The 21,914-nt window shown below is 32.6% G+C and overlaps 3 protein-coding genes, 2 long non-coding RNA genes and 1 pseudogene across 9 annotated transcripts; 3 read left to right on the top strand and 3 right to left on the bottom strand.

The window, feature by feature from the left end:
* Positions 1-3,716: 3,716 nt before the first annotated feature.
* Positions 3,717-5,738, bottom strand: LOC104745313 (transcription factor MYB41-like; annotated as a pseudogene). The gene is made up of 3 exons (XR_015581884.1): positions 5,320-5,738; positions 4,527-4,656; positions 3,717-4,388 (listed from the first exon to the last, which is right to left on the bottom strand). The product of XR_015581884.1 is annotated as a transcription factor MYB41-like (transcript).
* A 1,993-nt stretch (positions 5,739-7,731) lies between these two features.
* Positions 7,732-8,559, bottom strand: LOC147926278 (uncharacterized). The gene is made up of 2 exons (XR_015581883.1): positions 8,311-8,559; positions 7,732-7,984 (listed from the first exon to the last, which is right to left on the bottom strand). It is a non-coding gene; the product is annotated as an uncharacterized LOC147926278 (long non-coding RNA).
* Positions 8,560-13,099: 4,540 nt separating this feature from the next.
* On the top strand, positions 13,100-16,005 carry LOC104745311 (uncharacterized). Of its 2 annotated transcripts, none has more exons than XM_087489490.1 (5): positions 13,100-13,172; positions 15,266-15,314; positions 15,403-15,498; positions 15,611-15,681; positions 15,793-16,005. In XM_087489490.1, exons 1-5 carry the CDS (start codon positions 13,134-13,136, stop codon positions 15,844-15,846), a joined length of 309 nt encoding a protein of 102 aa, XP_087345616.1. In that variant the 5' UTR covers positions 13,100-13,133; the 3' UTR covers positions 15,847-16,005. The 2 variants fall into 2 exon arrangements, with proteins under 2 accessions (XP_087345616.1, XP_010464812.2); XM_010466510.3 differs by lacking the exon at positions 13,100-13,172 and adding an exon at positions 15,012-15,177.
* LOC104745312 (uncharacterized) lies at positions 13,745-14,230 on the top strand. The gene is made up of 3 exons (XR_760742.2): positions 13,745-13,882; positions 13,994-14,053; positions 14,163-14,230. It is a non-coding gene; the product is annotated as an uncharacterized LOC104745312 (long non-coding RNA).
* An 834-nt stretch (positions 16,006-16,839) lies between the features above and the next one.
* LOC104745310 (uncharacterized) lies at positions 16,840-17,760 on the top strand. The gene is made up of 5 exons (XM_010466509.3): positions 16,840-16,968; positions 17,063-17,129; positions 17,249-17,296; positions 17,389-17,441; positions 17,501-17,760. Exons 1-5 carry the CDS (start codon positions 16,930-16,932, stop codon positions 17,630-17,632), a joined length of 339 nt encoding a protein of 112 aa, XP_010464811.2. The 5' UTR covers positions 16,840-16,929; the 3' UTR covers positions 17,633-17,760.
* Positions 17,761-18,592: 832 nt separating this feature from the next.
* Positions 18,593-21,690, bottom strand: LOC147926277 (mitochondrial outer membrane protein porin 1-like). 3 transcript variants are annotated; one of them, XM_087487738.1, is made up of 6 exons: positions 21,110-21,690; positions 20,388-20,749; positions 20,035-20,214; positions 19,672-19,944; positions 19,363-19,571; positions 18,593-19,063 (listed from the first exon to the last, which is right to left on the bottom strand). In XM_087487738.1, exons 5-6 carry the CDS (start codon positions 19,503-19,505, stop codon positions 18,772-18,774), a joined length of 435 nt encoding a protein of 144 aa, XP_087343864.1. In that variant the 5' UTR covers positions 19,506-19,571; positions 19,672-19,944; positions 20,035-20,214; positions 20,388-20,749; positions 21,110-21,690; the 3' UTR covers positions 18,593-18,771. The 3 variants fall into 3 exon arrangements, with proteins under 3 accessions (XP_087343864.1, XP_087343863.1, XP_087343865.1); XM_087487737.1 differs by having other exon boundaries at positions 20,388-21,690; XM_087487739.1 differs by lacking the exons at positions 20,035-20,214; positions 21,110-21,690 and having other exon boundaries at positions 20,388-20,874.
* Between the last annotated feature and the right edge of the window lie 224 nt (positions 21,691-21,914).

The raw sequence follows: 21,914 nt of genomic DNA, 5'->3' as shown, positions 1-21,914 counted from the left end.
GATCTCAATAATTGCTCTATTTTCTTTCAGTCAAACTGTTTATATTGTGTGATCTCAATAATTGCTATATCTTCTTTCAGACAAAAATCAATTACTGACTTTACTGAAAGTGATGAGCTGTTCCTTTGCGATATATATAGCTATACGACGCAAACTGTGATCGTGGTTCTACGTTATCAGATTTCCTTCTCGATCTAATCCGTGATTTAAAAATATTCTGATCATTACAATTGTCTAGAGACTCTAAAACATATAAAAGAGTAAAAAGTATACACGAATGAAAATTACGGAACCTCAGAATTGTGATCCGCAAAATTTGTCTTTATGTAGTTTGTTTTTATTTTTTTGATGATTTCTGAAAAAGTAATCATACGAAATATTACCCAGCACATAAATAAGATATGATATCGATATTTACACAATTTTTGGTTTTGGAATAAATTTAAAATTTATTCAAAAAAAAATAAAATAACAGTTGGTACAATGGATGCTACAAGTTTGTTTGAATGGTACAATGAATGCTACACTAAAAAATAAATATGTACTATGATATAGCATATATGATATAAATAAACATAAATGATGTGATTAACATCTTAATTATTATTTATCTTACGATTTGATTTCGTTTTTATCATCATATGTACGCAGTGTTTTTTTGACTAGTTTTATCCAAAGATGAACATGTCTTTTCGAAATAAATATATTTCATAATTTGTTTCCAAACTAATAAAACCTAATCGAAGAAAAAAAAATTATTTTTTGACGAAATGTGAGTTTGTTGTTAGATTCAATAACACATTTTAGCGAACTAATTCATTCAAGTTATTTTTAGCTCTTTATATAAGTGATAGCTCTTTATATGTCCAAGAATACATAATATATACTATATATATATATATGTATATATTTGTAAGCCATCCATGTCGTTGCGTGGACCAGGACCATTTTTATCTTGTTTTTTGTCGTGACCAAGACCCTCTATCAAATGTGACAGGAGTTATGTCCATGTCCGTGTGTATGTATTGACATGTCGTTACGTCTATATTTTCTCTCTATATCTCAAAATCTCGTGATGGACCACATTTAATTTTATTAAGAGGGTAACAATTGATGTAAAAAATTAAAATTCAAACTTAAGTTTTGCGATGGCAATAAAATTTTGGTTTTCTTTGTTTTTATCATTCTTAAAAAGGATTTCAGTGAAAGAAATTTTCTAAAGTATTGGTCGATCTTATAAAGCTCTCAACTAAATAATTAATTAAAAAATTCTTGAAATATTTTAAACTCATCAACTTAATTATTAATAAAACCCTCATAAACAAAGGTCAGAGTAACAAAAACATCTCTCAAATAAAAAGATTCACTAAAAAGAACAACAAAACGTATTTGACGGTCAAACCATTTTTACATGCAGACTAGTAACTATCAAAAGAAACAAGCGCATAAAAAACAATTCCTAATTATGGAAATGAAATCCCAACCTAGTTATTTAATTCCTAATTACGGTTCTCATTATCTGCGTGGAAAAACTCATTAATGTTAAAGTAGGACTCTGAGCCATGATTAATTTAAAGAGAGCTAGAAAGTACCGTTCAATTGGAGACTTGGAGTAATCAAACTTGTTGAAGAGTACTGTACGTAGAATCAATCATGACATTAGAACGAGCAGGAATACTTTCAGTACATGTAAACATAGGCTACGTAAGAACAGTGAAGTAATCGGTAAGATCAACTTTGAATTCGTAATTTTTATGTGGTGTTTTTTCATCATTCTTCCAGGGTAAAATCTTGCATCTACAAAAAAACTTTGGCAATCTTGTTGTTGCAGTCAACATGGATAAGATTTGAAGAGTGTACTACAACTATCACTTCTACACCATTGACAAGAAATTTAGTTATTGTTCCGATTAACCATTGATCAGATATGGATTATGTGTCCCAAATGAAACAGGTAACTGAGGCTAGTTAAGAAGAATCCAGTTAGGCGCTTGTTCCTCTGTTTAAAAAAATAAAAATAAATAAAGATTTTGGCTTTTCATCAAAATGTTTGCACAACGATACAAAAAAAAATTTAGTCTTTGATTTTTCTTTCATGACGTTAAGTATCTGTAGAAGACATATAAGTATTAGCCAATGGCAGAAAACATCAAGAAGAAAACAAAAATTATAGTTAGTTGTAGAAATTGATGGTGGGATGTTGGCGGGGAGGCAGCTCTGGTAGACGTAGAGAGAGTGAGCCGTGCGAAGAAGAATAGAGCCATGTCGACTAAGATAAACCGGCCATAGATCTGGAAGTTCCAGTAGTACAAAAGCATGAGGCTTGTGGAGCTAATATTAGAGTAGTATAATTAGTGTATAGAGTTTGTTACAACTTGGTTAGCTTAGTTTATTAAACATTCACTATCGTTAACTCGGGTTAGAGGCCAATAGTATGAGCCCATTAAACCACAGGACTCTCAAGAAGAGGAAGAAGAAAATCACAAATCAGAGACGAATAAAAAGGAAAAGCGAGCGAACCCTAGTTTCCCATCATTATGTCTACCCTTCTTTTTCCTTTTTTTTCCTCTTTGTACGATCTGTTGACGAAGATGAAAACTTTATAGTGCCGCAAAGGTAACGTCCTTCTGATCGTAATCAATCGAATTTTCGCCAGCGTATATTACCGTATCATGGGGTTTCGATTTCTTTCCGGCGGCGGTGGGTTTAAATTTGATTATTTTGTGTCATCAAACAATAACCGGAGTTTGTTATTTCATATTGGATTGGGTAATGTTGAGATATTTCGTAATCTTTTTGTTTAGGTTGAATTTTTTTTTTTTTTTGGTCCAGCTACTAGAATACCATCGAACGATGGAGAGAGATTTAAACAACGTTTCAGCGAAGTGTTATGGATAATTTAAAAAAAAATCGGGAGAGATATTATATTTAAAGATAGCGAGTATGTAGAGTCCATTCCATCTGCGGGAGCAGATAAAGAAGTCAACGTGTGTCCGGTCCTCCTCCGCCGTCCACTCTCCTTTCTTCATCCCGTTGGCGTCGAACCACGTCATCCTCCCCATTTTCGTTTCGTTTCTTTTTCTTTTGGTTTTGCACTCTGGTTAACCAATCAGAACTCGGCGCGTATCACTTGTCCCGTCGAGTCTGATGAATCAGCGTACATCACCTCATCTTAAGATAATAAGTATATTCTTGTTATAATTAGTAATAATATTAGGGGACTTCTATTTACATATGTGACTCTCTCTCTCTCTCTCATTTATATAGAAGTACGTAGAATGATATTTTCAAGAGTGGGGAATGGGGTACCTCGATGTAGCGAGATATTTGGATGTATCTTCCAATCTATTATTATCTTCTAACATTTTTTTTTCTTTTAAATTAAATTAACGTTTACTATTCACGTTTGTACAAACCAATTAATATCACCTGTAATTTACATGGAGTATATAATAAACCACTTAATAACATTTTAACATATTTGTCTGTTCAACCCCTCAAGAGAGCAAGCGTGACCTCACATGTTCCAAGCCGCTTACAATTGTTTTGTTTCAAAGCTCTTATGGATCTTTGCTTGATGTTTTTTTATGTATTTACTTATAGTTATGGGGAATGCCTATCTTTGTACTCTTTTAAATTTTGGAGATTTGTTTTTTTTTGTTGATTTGATTTGAATGAATGAAATCATATGTTTGTCCAAAAAAATACATGAGTCATTTGTTCATATTTCTACCACTTTTTGGCTTTGAATAATAATGATAATATGTGGTACAACTGTAGTTAGGTTCTAATAATAACGAAAAAGTATAAATACATACGTATATGTAAAGTTTTTTTTGTTACTATTGGAAACGTCACGGCGGTACCGCACTTCTTGCTTTTCGAAACTTATTCTTGCTTTGCGGTGTTATTTGGGACACTGGTAGCTAGACGTAGTACAACATGGTTCAATATTGAGTAGTCATCAAAAGCCAGTCGTCGTAGCAGTAGAGTCATGACAAGGTAGTTCCCAAAACAATGCAATCAAATCCTCATCTTCCATGGTTATCAGCATCTTCTCTTTATCATTGGCTTCTCTTGGTTGTTCAGAGAATATCACCATCTTGATCTTGTCGAGTTTGTATTTTCTCGAGGCGATACCAGCAGCGAGCTTGTTAAGGAGACGTACTGAGCCAGTAGATGAAAAAGAAGAAGAAGAAGAAGTAGTGCTCGGTATCGAAGATGGCGACGTCGTTGAGGAGGAGGTGGCTTCGACGGTTAGGATCGTTGGCTCATGTGTCACTGGATCAATTCTTTCTTTCGCGAGTCTTTTTTTAAGACTTGAGTTCCAATGGTTCTTGATGTCATGGTCTGTTCGGTTCGGTAATTGCTTAGCTATTACTGCCCACCTTGTCATTACGTATCATCAATTTAAAAGAAAGTACGTACCGTATTGCTATAATAATTTAACACTGCATAATTGACTGAAAAAAGTATTGATCAAGAATTAATGGGTTGGGTTTACATGTAATTACAAACTAATTTACCTGTTTCCAATAAGGGCATGATACTTGATGATTTCGTTTTCCTCCTGAGCAGTGAACTCGCTTCTTTTAATCCCTGGCCTCAGATAATTCAGCCACCTTAATCTACAACTCCTTCCACATCTTGGCAGACCTTTTTTTACATTTAAATCATAGAATTATCAGAAAATAATTTACTATTATTTCATCACGGTGGCAAACAGAGAAGTTAGAAAAAGGTTGAACATTTTATTCCATCAAACAAACTAAAGAGAGAATCAAAAATGAAAGATACTCTATTTTGGGTTAAAAAGGATCATAATCTAATTTCTAGAGATTTACACTAGTATAAGATAATATATAATAATTTGAGTTTCATACACTTTGTTACATATAATCATCATATCGATACAATCTGATAGAAGGTTCTGCAAGTTTATAAATATATGAATAAATCTCTTCTACAACATAAATTTGTAGTAAATGAGCAAAAAAGAAAGAAAAAAAGTGTAAAGCATACACAGTTTTATGTTTATCTTTTCCTAATTATAGGTCCCCTATTTATTTGGTTTATAGACGTACTATTAAATTTCTGTAATTTCATGTAACTACTCCTAATTTACTTCCCAAATCGATATTTTTTTTTAATAATTTCTTCCATAAAGCATGAATCGAGAAAATTAAAACAAACATACTCAAAACAAAATAAATCCTTTCTATTTTTTTTGTATCTTAAGTCCGACAGAAACTAGAATCTAAAGTATATACAACATCTATAGTCAGATAGATATCATGGTGTAAAAGTATAGAGTTATACCTGCTTTCTTAGCCAGTATACCCCAGTTGCCGAGACCGTGTACTTTGATGTACGCGACGAGCGTCCGGTCTTCCTCCGCCGTCCACTCTCCTTTCTTCATCCCGTTGGCGTCGAACCACGTCATCCTCCCCATTTTCGTTTCTTTTGGTTTTGCACTCTGGTCAACCAGTCAAATCTCGGCACGTATCACTTCTCCCGTCGAATTGAGTCCTCCTCTTGATGAGTCAGCGTACATCACCTCATCTTAAGATAATAAGTATATTCTTGTTATAATTAGTAATAATATTAGGGGACTTCTATTTATGTATGTGAGGCTCTCTCTCACTATATAGAAGAAGTACGTAGAATGATCTTTTCAAGATTAAGGAATATGGGGTTCCTCGATGTAGCGAGATATATATTTGGATATCTTCCAATCTACTATTATCTCCAACATTTTTTTTCTTTTAAAAAAAAAAATAATAAATTAACGTTCACAATTCACGTTTGTATAAACCAAGTAATATCACCTGTAATTTTACATGGAGTATATAATATCAACATGTGTAGTATATATTATACCTTATCTTATATAATAGATATCATTTTTTAACATTTTCACATAAATTAAATATATATATATATATATAAAATAAAATTATCTTATATCATTAGAATTAAATTGACTTGATTAAAATTCCGTGAATCAACTCAACAATATTAATTAAAGTTACCACATAATTTTAAAATTGTAGTACTAATTAAGGATGGGTATAAATTGTGTTCCATCCGGTACCCGTTTCCTCTCATAAATTCTTGTCCCATACGAGAATGCATTGCTGATTTGGGACACATTTTGTATTCTCTACTGATAACTGATGAGATGGAAATGAGAATTCAAAATCCCGTTTGGGACAAGAAAGTATTGATATATATTATTATTATTATATATATATATATGTATTAACATATAGTATATCTTAGTGCTTATGGAAAAAAAATTGTTCTGTTGAGAATTTGGATCTTATCCGATGGTTGAAAATTCTCGTTAGTATGGAACTATGCATATTGTTGGCAAAGGCAAGAGCGTAAGATTCGTCACTAGCTAGACACTCCGTCAGTGAAGTGAATATAACGTAAACACATGAACATGTACGAGAATGTATTCAACCCTAATTTTTAAATTTAATACGTTTTGGAAGATATCGAAAGAATTTATAAAAATTGTAATGATTTGTTAAAAAACTATCTAAAACCATATAATTAGATCTTGTATTTCTAACGAGATAAACCCTCTAAATTATTCTTAAAGTTACTAAAAGCCAATGATTAATATATTCCAGTAACAATGGATTTAATGGTACATCAAAAAAAAAAATCCCTTATCTTTTAATTTTGTAGCTTGTATATTAATTGGTTAAGGACATTGTAGAAGCAATGCCGGTTCAAAAGATGGATAAAAGTACGTACTCAACGTGTGTGTAACTGTGTATCACATCTTTGGTAAGTACAATATGAAATATACAATTAGTTATCTATGAAAAATATCTCTGAAAAGAAAACAAAAATAGTATTACCCAAAATGGTAATAACAATGTTAAAGTATGGAAGAAGACTGTCACGTAATCCCGTCTCTGTGGGGTACGCGGCACTTGGTGTAGTTACGTAGTCCAAATTTGAATTAAGTTATCCTTTCCAACAAAGAAGTCGCTGACATTTACGTTATCATCTATCCAATCTATGTTTTGTTATTTTGAAAACGGTCCCTTCACTGCCAAATAACACTGACATAAATGTTGAGGCTTCGAGACATAAATCCAATGCGCGCATTGAAGTTTTGTTTATTGTGCGACCTTGAATAATTGATCTATTTTTCTTTTCGACAAAAGTCAATAACGTTACTGAAAGTGATAACTTATTCCCTCTCAATCTTGTCCACCGATTTTAAACTATTGTCAGTTGTTCCTTCAGAAATGTTATCCGCAAAATCTGATTTTCTCTAGTTTGTTTTTATATCCGTCAATGATTTAGTTAGTTTAAAAAGTAAACTATACGAAATATTATCAAAAACTTAACTAATTTATTGTATTAATTATTCACACGAAAATGTTACTATGTATGATAACATTTATAAACAAACAGAAATTATGTGAAAATTATTTATTGTCTTTTAATTGGCTCCATTTTTTTTTTTTAATATTGATAGTTTGGTACCATGAACAGTCCAAAAGAGAGAGTGACCTAATCTACTACTTCGCTCTCTACATTGATTATATAATCCCAAATTATCATTTGATTCCAGTATAGATCTAGCTCAGCTGAATCTAACCAATGATAATATCAAGCAGATTATATATATAAGTTCATTATTTATCAGAGAACCCATATGATAATATCAAGCAGATTTTTCCATGTAATAAACAGAAATCTCAATAGAGAAGAAAACGCATTCTTTAATTTTCTTCCGACAAAATATCCATATTGAAACTCAAAACTCCCACACAACCACAAGAGAGTTAGGTACAACTCCAAACTCCCACACAGCCACAAGAGGGTTAGTTATAACTCCAAACTCCCACAAACACGTTGTAACAAACTACTCTTTAGTATCTTTCCCTCTTCGAACCGCACATACGCTTCTTCTTCCACTGCATTAAGCTAACCCCATACTGATCTTTTTCGATATCTGCTTCAAAATAACCCATCTCTCGTCTTAGCACTTATGGTAAATTCTCAGAAGATAATCACTTCACAAGCCAAACTCCGAGATCTATTTTCTTTTTAACAGTATATTTCATTTTTAAATATTTCTACAAGAATTTATGTCATCCAAGCACCAACCAAATCTTAACAGCTAAATCGTATATGTTAAATTCAAAATATATATATATTTTTTTACAAAACGTTTAGACGTACGACAAGTGAGAAAACATGACAACCGTACCATATCGTTAGTGTAACAAATTTACTTATATTTTTTTAAAACAATTATACCAACTAACTCTTCCTTACTTGGCTGACCGAGTAAGCACCAGAGCGAGGACTCAGGCCACTCATGCTTGTTTACTTTGTGGCAAGCGGGATGAGACTCCCCACAGTCTCTTCTTTGCTTTTGCTGTATTAATAGTTGTTTCACAGTTTGGATGGAATCCTCCAGTAATCTTCTTCGATCTTGCATCACACCAGATTTACTGCCTCGTAAACTTTATGACAGCATTCTCAGCCTCAAACTAGGTATCCATGACAATAATATGGAAATATGAAATTAGAACTTTTATCCATGAGAATGTAATTCATAAAACAGTAAAGTATGGAAAAGGACTGTCTAGTTCGCATGTGTCCCTGTGGGGTACGAGACACTTGGTGTATATGCAAAGTCCAAATTTGTTTTTCCAACAAATTAATTGCTGACATTCACGTTATCATATATAGCCATATTTAACACTGTCATAATGTTGAGGTTTCAATGCATATCTTTCAATACGCATTGAAGTTCTGTTTATTGTGTGATTTAAATAAATAACGTTACTGAAAGTGATGAGTTGTTGTTCCCTCTCGATCTAGTCCACCAGTTTTAAAATTTTCTCTTCCATTTTCTAGATGTTGGAAAGAAAAATATACATATAACCTAAATATATATGATAACATAAATAAACAAGCATAAATTATTCGAGAAACATCATAATCATTTTTTTGTTATTTTTATATAACCTCATATTTTTGTTTTCTATTATTGATCGAAATAACAGTCCAAAGGTCGAGAGCGGAAACAAAAAGTAAAATTTCACATATTCAGTTATTTGGGAAATTTGTGGCCATTTAAGTAGACATATATCAAAGTATATGCTTCATATTAATGATGTAAACAAAAATATACATACCTCTGTAAAATAATACAGGCATACAGCATTCACTAATTAAATATATCATATCTTTTTTTGTCAAAGCACTAAACATATCATATCAAATCGGTAAATAATGGTTATGGAGTTGATTATATAGATTACGTTTGTTTGTATGAATTAAATAAATTATTGTATAGGTCTTGAGTTATTGACTTAGTTTTGATATATGATCATTTACTCAACAATATTCCGTGTAGCTGTTAGTTAATTTTCTAACTTAAATGCTTTGATTCATGGTTAATAACTTAAGCAGACGATTTTGAATTACTGATTTACTGTCATATATGTTTATGCCTAGTACGTACAGTACGTTTTTTTTTACTAAATTGATCCGAAAATGAGCATGTATATATATTCGAAATAAAACATATACTTATAATTACATTTCACAAACATATTAAACGAAATCTAGGAAAAAGAATCTAAACCTTTGGTTAATGGTGAGTTTGTAATTAGATTAGATAACACAAATTAGCGAACTAAATCATGAATTCTAGTTATTTTTAGCTCTCTCTTTATACGCATATAACATAGGGGATATATGTATATGTGTAAGACATCCAAGTCGCGTGGACCAAGACCATTTATGATCAAAATTGGAAAGGAGAAAAAAGAGTCAAGACCATGTGTATGCAACTGTCGTTATGTTGATTACATTTTCTGTCTATTCTTTACACTCGTGCTCCATATTTTAAGTTCTATTCTTTTCACATTTTAAGTTCATTAACAGAGTATACATGCATCTGCATATGCGTATGTGCATGTTTTAATTCGAATAAGTTATTTTCAGTTTTCCTATTTTTTGCTTATGTGTTTGGAAGTCATAAAACATACAGTACTAGTAAGAGTCCATTGGTCATCTTGTGGACATATTTTTAAAAATGGAAAAAATAGAAAAAGAGAAATAATGGTGTCACTACAAGAAAACATAGTTTTGGCAACGAATTTTAGTGAGGAAAGTAGAACTTTGCAACGTAGTGACACCTTTGCAATGATTTAGTGACTTTACAATAAACCATCGCAAAATCGTAGATATATTGTGACGACTTTAATCGTCACTAAGCTGTGGTGAGTTTGGATCGACTTAGCAACGCTTTTAAGATGTTTATTGAAGGCATCACTATATTGTTGTTAGAGCATGGCTATTGTTTTAAAAATAAGGAAGAAAACTAATATTAGTGTTTATAACCCATCGTGACAACATTGTCACAAAATTTCCAATCAATTTGTCACAAAGTTGTCATAGCATAATATTAATTCTATTATTGTAGGAATACCGTAGCAGCGTTTTTGTGACGAAGTGGAAAATGGTCAAAACTGCACAACATTATTTTCTTTACTAATAAACCTCATTTAAATAGTGTTCTAACGTTTGTGACGTTTTAGTGACGACTCGACGCAAATCGATGCTAGCTAAGGTGTTGCTATTGAGAAGTCTATTACTCCAACTTATCACATTTAAATTTAAGAATTATAGACTGAATAAATAGCTTTGGTATTGACTTATTTTATGTAGGATGATGATATTTATGAATTTGTCTAAGATATTTTTTTTGGGTTCACATATATATATAACATGTCTTTAGATGTTTGAACAGGAGAATTCATGTAGGCAGAGACATTTCACATCCTCAAATTATGGGATGTCTTAAAATTTAATCTTAATTTATTCTTGAGACATGTTTATTAGTATGACCGATAATGATGGTCTAAGTTTTAGACATTTTTGCAATGTGGAAAGATGAGAAAGATAATGTTTAATTAAATTAAATTAACATGGTAAACTAAATTAAAGATTTTTAAAAGAAATATCGAACTGTTATTTTGCTAATTTAACATGCATTGTCTAAATTTTGTTTCTCAATATATATATATGGAAACAATTAAACAAGACAAGTCAGTAAAGCTTAAATGAAAAACAAGATTTGGTTTTAAAATCTTAAGAACAGAGTTGCATTTTAGCATATTCAAAGCATAAAAAAAAAAAATTACGCATCATCTTTCATCTGAGGTCGCATGCCTCACTCAAAGGCAATAGCAAGTCCCACAAAAGACATCTTCCAATTAAAACACTTTTCCACACTGAAGCTAGCAAACAAACCAAAACCCCATGCATACTGGACAACACCAGCTACGCCTTGATTATCAAGCCGTGCCTTCACCACTGTTTGGGCAAGGTGGTCATTTTTGGTACAGCAGACTTGAAAGCACACATCAACATACTAGAAAGCACCTATCAAATAAATGAGGTTATAGTCTTGTTGGTTCATAGAAGGTTTCGATATATATATTATTAGCACTCAGATCAGAAAATCATAAAATATGACCGGTATATTTTAGGCTCATCAACCAAAATATAAAATATTAATTAAACCCCCTCAAGTAAAGTTCGATTACAAAAATACCTCTCAAGTAAGTAACCTCATGATCAATTAAAAAGACTCGCTAACTCATATACACTTTTATGTAGAATTCCATATACCCTTGTTATTTAATTAGTTTTAGTAGATTTTTTTTTCTTTCCTATAAACGAAATAAATGCCTTGAATTACACAATAATTAATATTTGAGTTTTCATATACATACGAATAAATATAAAAATATTTTTATGAAATTTTGATAAATAAAATTGGACTTATTTAAGCATAAGTGGAAAATAATTTTTGACTACCAAATTGGGTGTTTCCAACTATAAATATCATTTTCCTACATGCATCCAAGTATTAAAATTACAAGTGAATGTCGACATTAATTGAATAACAATGGAACTGAATTTGGGAATTTAAGTTTTTCAACAAAAAAAAACTTGTAATTCATAGATTAGTAAATTAAATATAAACGAATCTATAATAGTATTTTTGCAGCAGTTTTTGCTCAAAAATAGTTTTTGGAAAGTTTTTACATTTAATGTATTAACTTCAATATTAGTTACCAAAACTTCAAAATTGATTATAGGTAAGATTTAAAAATATAAAGAAATCTTTCTACCTCATTCAAACATATATATATGATTCCTTTTCATTTTTATTGAATTTATATTTAAATTATCTTGAATTATTCTATAATACATTTAGTTAATAAAAATTTGTGATTTTTTTCCTGCATATGATGTAATACATGTTTTTAAAAACGGACATATATTACTCAATAGATGAATAAAAAAATATGGGTACAATATCCCACATCGTCTAAAAAAATTGGGCAATAGTTCAGAATCATACTATAAAATAGACCAAAATGATTCCGAATACAAATGAATAGAAAACTTGATTTATCAGACATTCAAACTTTAAAAACTTTTATTTGATTTATTCCGGTTCTTTATTTTAAATATTTTTAAAAGGTTAAATATGAAAAATATTTAAAACTTTTAAAAAGTTAAATATGATAAATATTATACCATAGATACACAATAAATATTAAAAGTTATGATGATATAGTGTGAGTTAAAATATCTCGGGACAGAGTTATATAGCGGGACGGTTTTTATCGATATTTATATAAATTAAAAAATATAATTAATTCGGTGTTACAGGGGTAAACATTATTTCATTATTTTGCTAACATTGTCGGTATCAGATAATAGACATATCTAATTAAATTGATTAAATAAATATTATGTCAAAAATAAATTATATTGCAGTATTATATGGTTTATTTAACAATTATTATATAATTATAAAATATTTAACCAACAAATACAACTTATAATTTAAATATTTTAGTTATTAATAATTTTGCTCTGCGGTGTACCGTGGGTTCTAATCTTTAAATATAAAAACAATATTGGTAACGGTCGGGCTAGGGCCCAATAGTATAAGCCCATTAAACCATAGAACCCTCAAAAGTTCCGACAAAAAAAAAAAAAAAAAAAAAAAAAATCTTTCTAAGAAGAAGAAGAAAGAAGAGCGAACCCTAAATTATTCGATCATGCCACTGAACAACAATCTGAGAAGCGTAATCACGCAGGTAAATATCGAAGATTTCGTCTTTGATACTTATTGGCTCCTTTTCTTTGTATGATCTACATTCGGACATGCTGCTTACGCTTACGGACATGCTGCTTACGCTTCTTGGGGTAATGCTTTTTTGATTGTTTTTTTTATAAAAAAATCATTAGAGATTTGGAAGGAAAAACAAAAACAAAAAAATCGTAATTGCTTATTTGATTATATCTCAGCATTTATCGAGTTACTAGAACACCGTCGAATGATGATGAGGGATATAGAAGAACGTCGCGACGTCACGCACCTGCACATGTATGTAATTTTGTAGATTTTAATCTTCAACAGTTGGGATTAAGATCTTTTTTTTATTTATTAATCTAATGTTTGTATTTTCTTTGATTTCAGGCACATTGTCCGACACATTTTCTTTTACTAAGGTTGTTCCTGATGTTCCCTTGTGTTAGGATTTTTATTTCTCCCCCCCCCCCCCTTCCGAAGAGGAAATCACAAATCAGCGACGAACGAACCCTAAATTTCCCAATCATGTCGTCGAATAGGAATATGAGATTCGATATTTGCGCAGGTAAATCGAATATCTGATTTTCATTAGCGTTTTGTTTTCTTCTTCTTCTTCTTTCCACTTTTGTGCGATCGATCTATTAAACGAAACTTTACAGTGCCGCAAATTCTCCCAGTCCCGCCGCAATTTATCTTCATCCGATAGTAGCAAAGGTAACGTTCTGTGAGAATTCGCGAGTGTGTGTGTTGGGTTTCGATGTAACTGTAGTCTGGAGGTATATTAGAAAAAAATAAATCAAAAGTTTATCGATTTTGTGATTATAGGGTCCAAGGTAGCTAGGTTCTTAATTCAAGGTACAGGAGGGACTCTCGGATTGACCTCAGGTATGGAGGAGACAAACAAAGATTTCTAAAGAGACCAAAGATTCCTGATAAGATTTAATAATTCCTTTAATCGACGAGTCTATTTAATCAATTTAATTTTGTGTTAAAGCTTACATTCTGTATGGAGGAAAATTAGAGGAACGTGAGGAGCAGCGAAAGCAATTGAATAGTTTTAACCACAACAACAAATAAAATTTAAGCAAATTGAATTTACATTGTGCATTGTTTCATCATCTCTCTGTTTGTGTGTTTTTTTTTTCAGGTTGTGAGGGAAGTTTTTGGGAGTCTTGCAAAAGTTGAGGATCTAAGAGAAAAAATGTGGCCTGAATTCAGGAAGATAACGAAAATGACATGGTTTATAAATATGGAAAAGATATGGTCTGAGTCTGATTAAGGAAGAATATGGAATGTGTGCAGTAACAGCCTTACAAATAATTACAGAGTTTTATCAACTAGTTTCATAATTCTTGCAGTAAATAAATTACAGAGTACAAATATACTGTATGTGATAATATAAATTTCTCAAGTTTTGGGAGTTGTTCTAAGTAAAATATTAAATGAATATTACAAGTGCAAATCATATTTTTGTTAAATTTTGAAATATGTTTAACGGCCTGTAAGAAAACGTGGACTTTTACATATATAAAAATGTTTTTATGAAATTTTGTTATATATAATTGGACTTATTTATAAACATAAGTGGAAAATAATTTTTGACTACCAAATTGGGTGTTTCCAACTATATATCATTTTCCTACATGCATCCAAGTATTAAAATTACAAGTGAATGTCGACATAAATTGAATAACAATGGAACTGAATTTGGGAATTTAAGTTTTTATCGAATTTGATTCAACAAAAAAAAACTTGTAATTCATAGATTAGTAAATTAAATTTAAACTAATTAAGGGATAAATATATAAACAATATATTGGTAACGGTCGGGCTAGGGCCCAGTAGTATAAGCCCATTAAACCACAAAACCCTCAAGAGATCCGACTTTTTTTTTTCCCTGAGAAAAAATCCCAAATCAAGGACAAAAGAAGAAGAGGAAGAAAGAAGTGCGAACCCTAAATTATTCGATGATGCCTCTGAACAACAATCTGAGAAGCGTAATCACGCAGGTAAAATTTCGAAGATTTCATCTTTTGATACTTATTTACTCCTTCTCTTTTGTATGATCTTCTAATGAACAAGATTGGAATTTTACAGTGCCGAAATTTCTCAACAAGGTCTAGCCGCTCTAGTGTTGTTAGCAATGGTAACCTTTCTCTTCGTCCTTACGAAAAAATCTATCAAATTCGTGAGTGAGGAGCACATATCATGATTCTACTTTCTTTCAATTTCAGGATCCGGAAGAGCTATTGTAGCCAGCGGCGGTGAGTCTAAGTTGAAGGGTTTTATGTCATCATTAGCTTATGGAAATTTTGCTTTCGGTATTTTGGGTAATGTTTGAGATTTTTCACTATATTAATTTTGAGATTTCTCAAATTTTTTTATTTTTTTGTTTGGGAGCAAAATCGTGATTTCTGCTTGCCTTTTTTATCCACACCTCAGCGTCTATCGAGTTACTGGAGTACCGTCGAACTATCGTGAGGGATCTGGAACAACGTGGTGGTGTTGCACCGGTATGTAATTTATTATCTTAATTAAGACATTTTGGGATTCCAATTTTTGTTCTAACATTTGTTTTTTTTTTTAATGTTTCTCTCTCTCTCTCTGATTTTCAATTATTTCAGTCGATGCTGGCTGATGTGCGTGATTATGTGCGTGATTGGCTCCTCAAAGGATAGAATTCAGAATAATTCGTCTTTCAGTTGTCTTTCGGATTTTAATACCTGCTACTTCTAACTAATCTATGGTTGTGTGGTGATGTTAACTCTATGTGTAACGTTTTTTCTTTTGACGCTGTGTAGAAATTTTTTTAGTAATATATGGTTGTGAATTTGTGATGTTGCCTTGTTTCTTCATTTATTTACAGAGGGATCCATCCGATGCCTCTTTGAGAAATGATTTCTTCATGTGTTAGCCTAACTTTCTTGGCCTGAGTATTTTTTTTTTTTTGTTTGTTCCAAACGATCTAGAAGAGTATCTAAATTACTTTCTAAGGTATTCAATTATATTAGTCGGGACAATGTGAAAATCTGGCCTTAACTCATTGATCCACACCTATTTATTTATTTATTTATTTCAAAGTTTGCTGGTAATTTGTATTAATATTATTGTTCTGGGTCCTCGTACTTGGCCTGAGCTTCTTTTCTTCCAAAAGATTTAGAAGAGAATTAAATTACTTGCTGCTATGTATTCAATTTTTAGCTGGATGATGTGAGAACAGACCTAAATCCACCCGTATTCTGAATGTGTTTTTTTTCTAAGGTGATTCTTATTTAAAGTAGGGCGAAATTAGTTTATGTAGACGACTAATGTCATGAGATAGATGGTTTATTTTTTATTTTTTATTAATCCGAGGACATTAAGTGCAGACAAATATATACTATTATTAAGGGGCTCATTTTGGTGTAACTAACCAGTAATGTAAATGGGGGATGTTTTTTTTTTTTTTTTTTTTTCGTGATAAACAGCAATGAAAAAAATCAAAATCTTATTTAGAAGAAAAACCAGCAAAAAAGTGAAAAGGTATCGACTAATGATTTCGCCTACACATGTTTTTTCTAAGAAATGTCGAACCGCCTAAGGCCCAACAGTATAGGCGGCCCATTTAACCACAGAATTCACAAGACATTACGTTTCCCCCTTTCTGAAGAGGAAATGACGGTAAGGGGGGGGGGGGAGAGGGGGAAAGATAGGAAAGATATTTAAAAACCACACGATTATATAGCCAACTCAGCGACGAACGAACCCTAAATTTCCCGATCATGTCGCCGAATAGGAATATGAGATCGATATTTGCGCAGGTAAATCGAATATCTGATTTTCATTATCTTCTTCTTCTTTTTTTTTCGTACCCTTGTGCGATCTCCTGAACAAAAGACTTAAAACTTTAATCAGTGCCGCAATTTCTCTAAGGCGTCCCGGTCCCGCCGCAATTTATCTTTAACCGCCGGTAGTAGCAAAGGTAACGTTCTATTCTATGAATTCATTCGAGAGAGTGTGTGTGTTGGGTTTCGATGTAATTCAAAGTTCGAAAAACAAATCAAAATTTGGTCTTTTTTGTGATTCTAGTGTCCAAGGTAGCTATGTTCTTAACTCAAGGTACAGGAGGGACTCTGGGATTGATCTCAGGTATAAAGAGACCAAAGATTTTCTGATAAAGATTTAATAATTCCTTCCATCGATTTTGTAATCAGCTTTTTTTTGTATTGTATTGTAATAAGGTTATTATATCTATGGAGGTAAAATAGCTAAATATGAGGAGCTACGACAACAGGTAAGCAATTTGAATACTTTGTGCGTTATTATTTCATCATCTCTCTGTGTTGTTTTCAGATTGAAATGGATGTTTTTGGGGATCCTGAGAAAGTCGAGGATTTGAGGACAAAAATGTGGCCTGAATTTAGGAAGATGGCCTTGTTTACAAAACAAACGATGAAGATGTGGTCTGAGTCTGAATCTAAGTGAGGAGAAGATTGTGGTCATTGTGTATTGCCCAGGCGTTAAATTTATGTTTTTATTTTATTTTCATTGTAAGAGAAGAGAGATATATATGCTTATGGGAATGAATGAGAGAGAACAAGCATCACTTCCAAGTTCTAACAAGTTAAAAGTCAGAGTTATTAGCTTACTTCTCTTGCAAGGACAGAAAAAAAAAAATCATATTTTAGAGGACAAGTAAATCTTTCAATTCATCTACCACCCAACCGGGTTTCCAGTAATTGGATCGGAGTATCTTTTCATTTTATATACACCATCACTGTGCCAATAGAACCAGCACAAGTTTTCTGTTACCCTTGACCAAATAAAGTCCTTTCATCTCATATCAATCATTCAGGCAAGAGTCTTATCAACTTAATAATTCTGTTTTGCGTAATATTTGGCGACAAGGTGTAACAACCTTACTAAGAATTACATAGTACTAGAGAGTCTATCAAATGGTTTCATAATTCTTGCCATTAATAAAGTACAAAGTATACTGGATATATTATTAAGAGATCTGAGATTCTGTTCTCTGCAACATCATCGTCAAAGAAGGCAGCTAACCTAACTGTCAAACGCTTCATCTTCGTACAGCAACACGACAAAATCGACTTTATAAGTTAACAGGCCTGAGTCCATTAAGCAAGTATGACAGCCCAAGATATGACAGTCCATTAAGGAAAAAAGAAGTCCACCTGCATAAAGGATTCAAGATCATAAAGGAAAGGCTCTCTATACAGTTGTCCTAGTCAAGAGATCGGCACATGTTTAGAGGATGAAGCTACACATTAACCCAATCCAAAATTCCAAACTACATAAATAGGAACAGTAATGTAATAAGAGACAAAATGAAACTTATCTTCTTCATCTGACAATTGAGCGGCGTTCTCTTCATGATATTAAATGAGATAATATAAATTGAGACATTGACTTGCTCCAAGTAAATATCAAATGAATAGTTAAAATATCATATTCAAGAACAGGTTTGCATGCATTTTAAACATATTCAAATACAGTCTCGAATATAGAAGTAAGCACAACGCATTTTAGCAAATATTCAAAAACAAGTTCGAATAGAAGGGCACAAACGCCGGAATAGAAAAATAAGTCCAACAGCTGCTCTCTCAAGCGACAAACGCAAGAGAGACTCCGAGAATTGCTCCTCTCTCATTGTGACGCTTTTGCATGGAAACTCTGAAAAATGATTCAGATGTCCAATTGTGTTGAAGAAAGCCAGCTATACCTTGCTTGTTGATACGTGCCTTCAACTCGGTTGAACCAAAATGTTGTTGAACTCCAAAGGCTAAGTATAAGCGCCTCCTATGGACATTAAAAGACCACTCTGTCCCGATGGAAGTGGAAGTGCTGGAGAAGGCATGATAATACTGTCCCTTGACAAACCGTCCCTTCTCCTCACTACAAAACATGAATAACAAAAAATTAGAAAGATATTGAGCTGAGAAATTTCTTGGGAAAATAAAAGAGAAAAAAGCAGAAAAGCGCTCTAATACCATTACTACTGAATTCTCGTGAACAATACAAAGAGTAATAGTGTTTGGAATAAGCAAAAGGAAACTTTAGTCTAATACAACTATATGAAACATCAGATGTGCGTGCATGCAAATAATGCAACAGAGACTAAACGAAGATAAGAATGCAGCATGTCAAGAGAAAGGAACATCAAACGTAAGAGAAGACAGAGACAGAGAGCTTACATGGTGAGAGAAGCAATTTTACGATCCCAACTCCAGCTGCATCCACCATTGACAGTTGTGACTTGGTGATTGTTGGTGTTCAGAGCAACATCAGCACCAACAGTCCAAGTATCATTGCCAACCACACCAGATAGACCAAACATTGGATTATTAAATAATCCTAAGCTAGAGCTTAAACTTACAAGACCACGAAAGTACTGCAATTCAATCTGCAAGAAAAGAAAAGCATAAAATGAGAATCAATAAATGACACTATTGATCAATATAAAGGTTAATAAGAAACGATAGTATACAAAATTCATATTATACCTTGCCAGAATTTTGGTTAGGGAGATTGACATTGACAAGGCAAGTAAGTCCTGGTGCAAATCCAGGAGCAAGTGCTTCAATCTTAGATCTTACAAGAATGACAGAATCTGTGTCGAAACTCAAAGCAAAAGTAGCACGCACTCCTAAACCTCTTTTCAAGAGAGAGCTGTCCCAAAAATGGTCGATAAGGACGCAGCTTGGTAAGAGAACCACTTAAGCAATGATCACGGAAGCTAACTTTTAAACCCTTGTTATAATCAGCATACAAGAGATCTGCAAAAGTTGAATACGCCTCATTAAACACAAAAGATTGATCTCTAACTTTAAAACTCTCTTTCACAACAAAAGGAAGAAAGACAATACCTCTAGCTTTTTTACCAATATCATGATATTGCACTAAGTTCAAGTTAGATCCAGGTGAGAGAATCAGCTTTATAAGACTGCTTTGGTATCGTGAGATTAAAGAAGAAATAATAGCTTCTGCTTTGTCGAAGACTAAGACTCCCAATGTGACATTTTTGAAACAATCCATCTCCAAACTTTCTATAAAATCTCAAAATAAAAAATGCATACTCAATATTCAAAATTAGACCAAGAATTAACGAAAAGAGAACAAAATCTTTCTATAAAATCTCAAAAAAATCAAAAATGGATACTCAATATTCAAAATTAGACCAAGAATCAACGAAAAGAGAACAAAATCTGAGACATTGTACCTCTAAAAATCGTGTTAGGGTCTTCTCAGTAGCTCGCCACAGCCGCAAGTGTTTGAAAGAGTTTGGTGGATGGGAAAAGGAGACGTTCTTGATTGGAATATTTGTTTCGATCTCTCCAAGGGTGGTTTTTAAGAAATGGCCTTCTCTACCACCATTAGGTAAAATAAGCTTTCTGATCTTCTTTTTACCTTTTATTTGTTTTGTTCCTATATTGTGATTCGTTTAAGTTACCCCTCTATCCACTATTCTTCTTCTTCATGGGTTTAGATTACTAGCTATTGTAGCTAGGATCTTATTAGGGATCTTGAAATCATGTTTATGCAGAGTTTTAATTTTTGAATAAGATATGCAATCAGTCAAACCTGTTTAAAAAAGGTTAGAGAAACCTGCAATCAGTCAAACCTGTTTAGGTAAAAACCTAATTTGGTAAATACGTTAGAGAAAATGTTTTTGATAATATAAACATTAAATTAAATAATAGTGCATCTGTTTAAAAAAGACATTAGGTTTGACTGATTGTATATCTTATTCAAAAATTAAAACTCTGCATAAACATGATTTCAAGATCCCTAATAAGATTCTAGCTATGATAGCTAGTAATTTAAACCCATGAAGAAGAAGAATAGTGGATAGAGGGGTAACTTAAACGAATCACAAAGTAAAGATTAATAGAGGAACAAAACAAATAAAAGATAAAAAGAAGATCGGAAAGCTTATTTTACCTAATGGTGGTAGAGAAGCCATTTCTTGAAAACCACCCTTCGAGAGATCGAAACAAATATTCCAATCAAGAACTCTCCTTTTCCCATCCCCCCAATCTGCTTTGGTGTATCCTTCATCATCGGTCCTTGGGGAGTTTGAGTAAGCTTCCCTGGCTTCGACGAGCAAGTCCATCAGATCCGGCCTCACCCCGTGGTTGATCACCAGAACATAGGATCATGCATCTATGTAGACTCAGCCAGATCGAAATCTCTAGATTGTGTTTATTGTTGATAGAGAGCAAGTTGGATCTGGGAGTGGTGCATATTCTGGGGTGGGTTCTTATCATGCTACAGTCCGAAAAGACCAACTTAGCCATTAAAGCTCTTTCTCTCTCTCTCCAGAAGTGGAAAGACGATCTCTCTTATTTTCTGTTGAATGAAAAGAAGAAAAAAGAGAGAGAGAAAGGAAAAGATAATGAATGAGATGATATCCTCCACTTGATAGAAATGAAAGAGAGATACTATGTCCTCCTGTTGAGAGAGAGAGAAGAGGAAGAGAGAGGAGAGAGAGGAGAGGAGAGAGAGTAAATTACGATTTCAATGTTTGACACGCGGTTGCTACTTTGTTTTTATGGGGGGGGGCGGACAAACCAATGTGATATTGCAATATTAATACCAATATTGCAATATTGGTATAGTCTACCTACACCTAAGGGAGGGTGCAATATTGCAATATTGGTATAGTTTATGTGCACCAAAACAAATCTGAACCTATGGAAAGGGTGCATAACCAATTTATAATCCCTTTAAAATCAGACAAAACCAA

The sequence above is a fragment of the Camelina sativa genome, chromosome 15 (assembly GCF_030686135.1).
Source record: "Camelina sativa cultivar CO46 ecotype springtype chromosome 15, ASM3068613v1".
Lineage (NCBI taxonomy): Eukaryota > Viridiplantae > Streptophyta > Magnoliopsida > Brassicales > Brassicaceae > Camelina > Camelina sativa.
Note: the sequence above shows the minus strand (reverse complement) of the source record. Positions and strands in the feature narration are given on the sequence as shown.

Bases quoted from the DNA above. Each gene is read 5' to 3' on its own strand.
- LOC104745311 (XM_010466510.3), top strand. From the start codon at position 15,136: ATGATGCCTCTGAACAACAATCTGAGAAGCGTAATCACGCAG. The intron at 15,178-15,265 runs GTAAAATTTCGA...GGAATTTTACAG, and splicing joins TGAGAAGCGTAATCACGCAG to TGCCGAAATTTCTCAACAAG. The intron at 15,682-15,792 runs GTATGTAATTTA...CAATTATTTCAG, and splicing joins AACGTGGTGGTGTTGCACCG to TCGATGCTGGCTGATGTGCG.
- LOC104745310 (XM_010466509.3), top strand. From the start codon at position 16,930: ATGTCGCCGAATAGGAATATGAGATCGATATTTGCGCAG. The intron at 16,969-17,062 runs GTAAATCGAATA...AACTTTAATCAG, and splicing joins TGAGATCGATATTTGCGCAG to TGCCGCAATTTCTCTAAGGC. The intron at 17,297-17,388 runs GTATAAAGAGAC...TATTGTAATAAG, and splicing joins GACTCTGGGATTGATCTCAG to GTTATTATATCTATGGAGGT.
- LOC147926277 (XM_087487737.1), bottom strand. From the start codon at position 19,505: ATGTTTGGTCTATCTGGTGTGGTTGGCAATGATACTTGGACTGTTGGT. The intron at 19,064-19,362 runs GTAAGCTCTCTG...CATGTTTTGTAG, and splicing joins AAAATTGCTTCTCTCACCAT to TGAGGAGAAGGGACGGTTTG.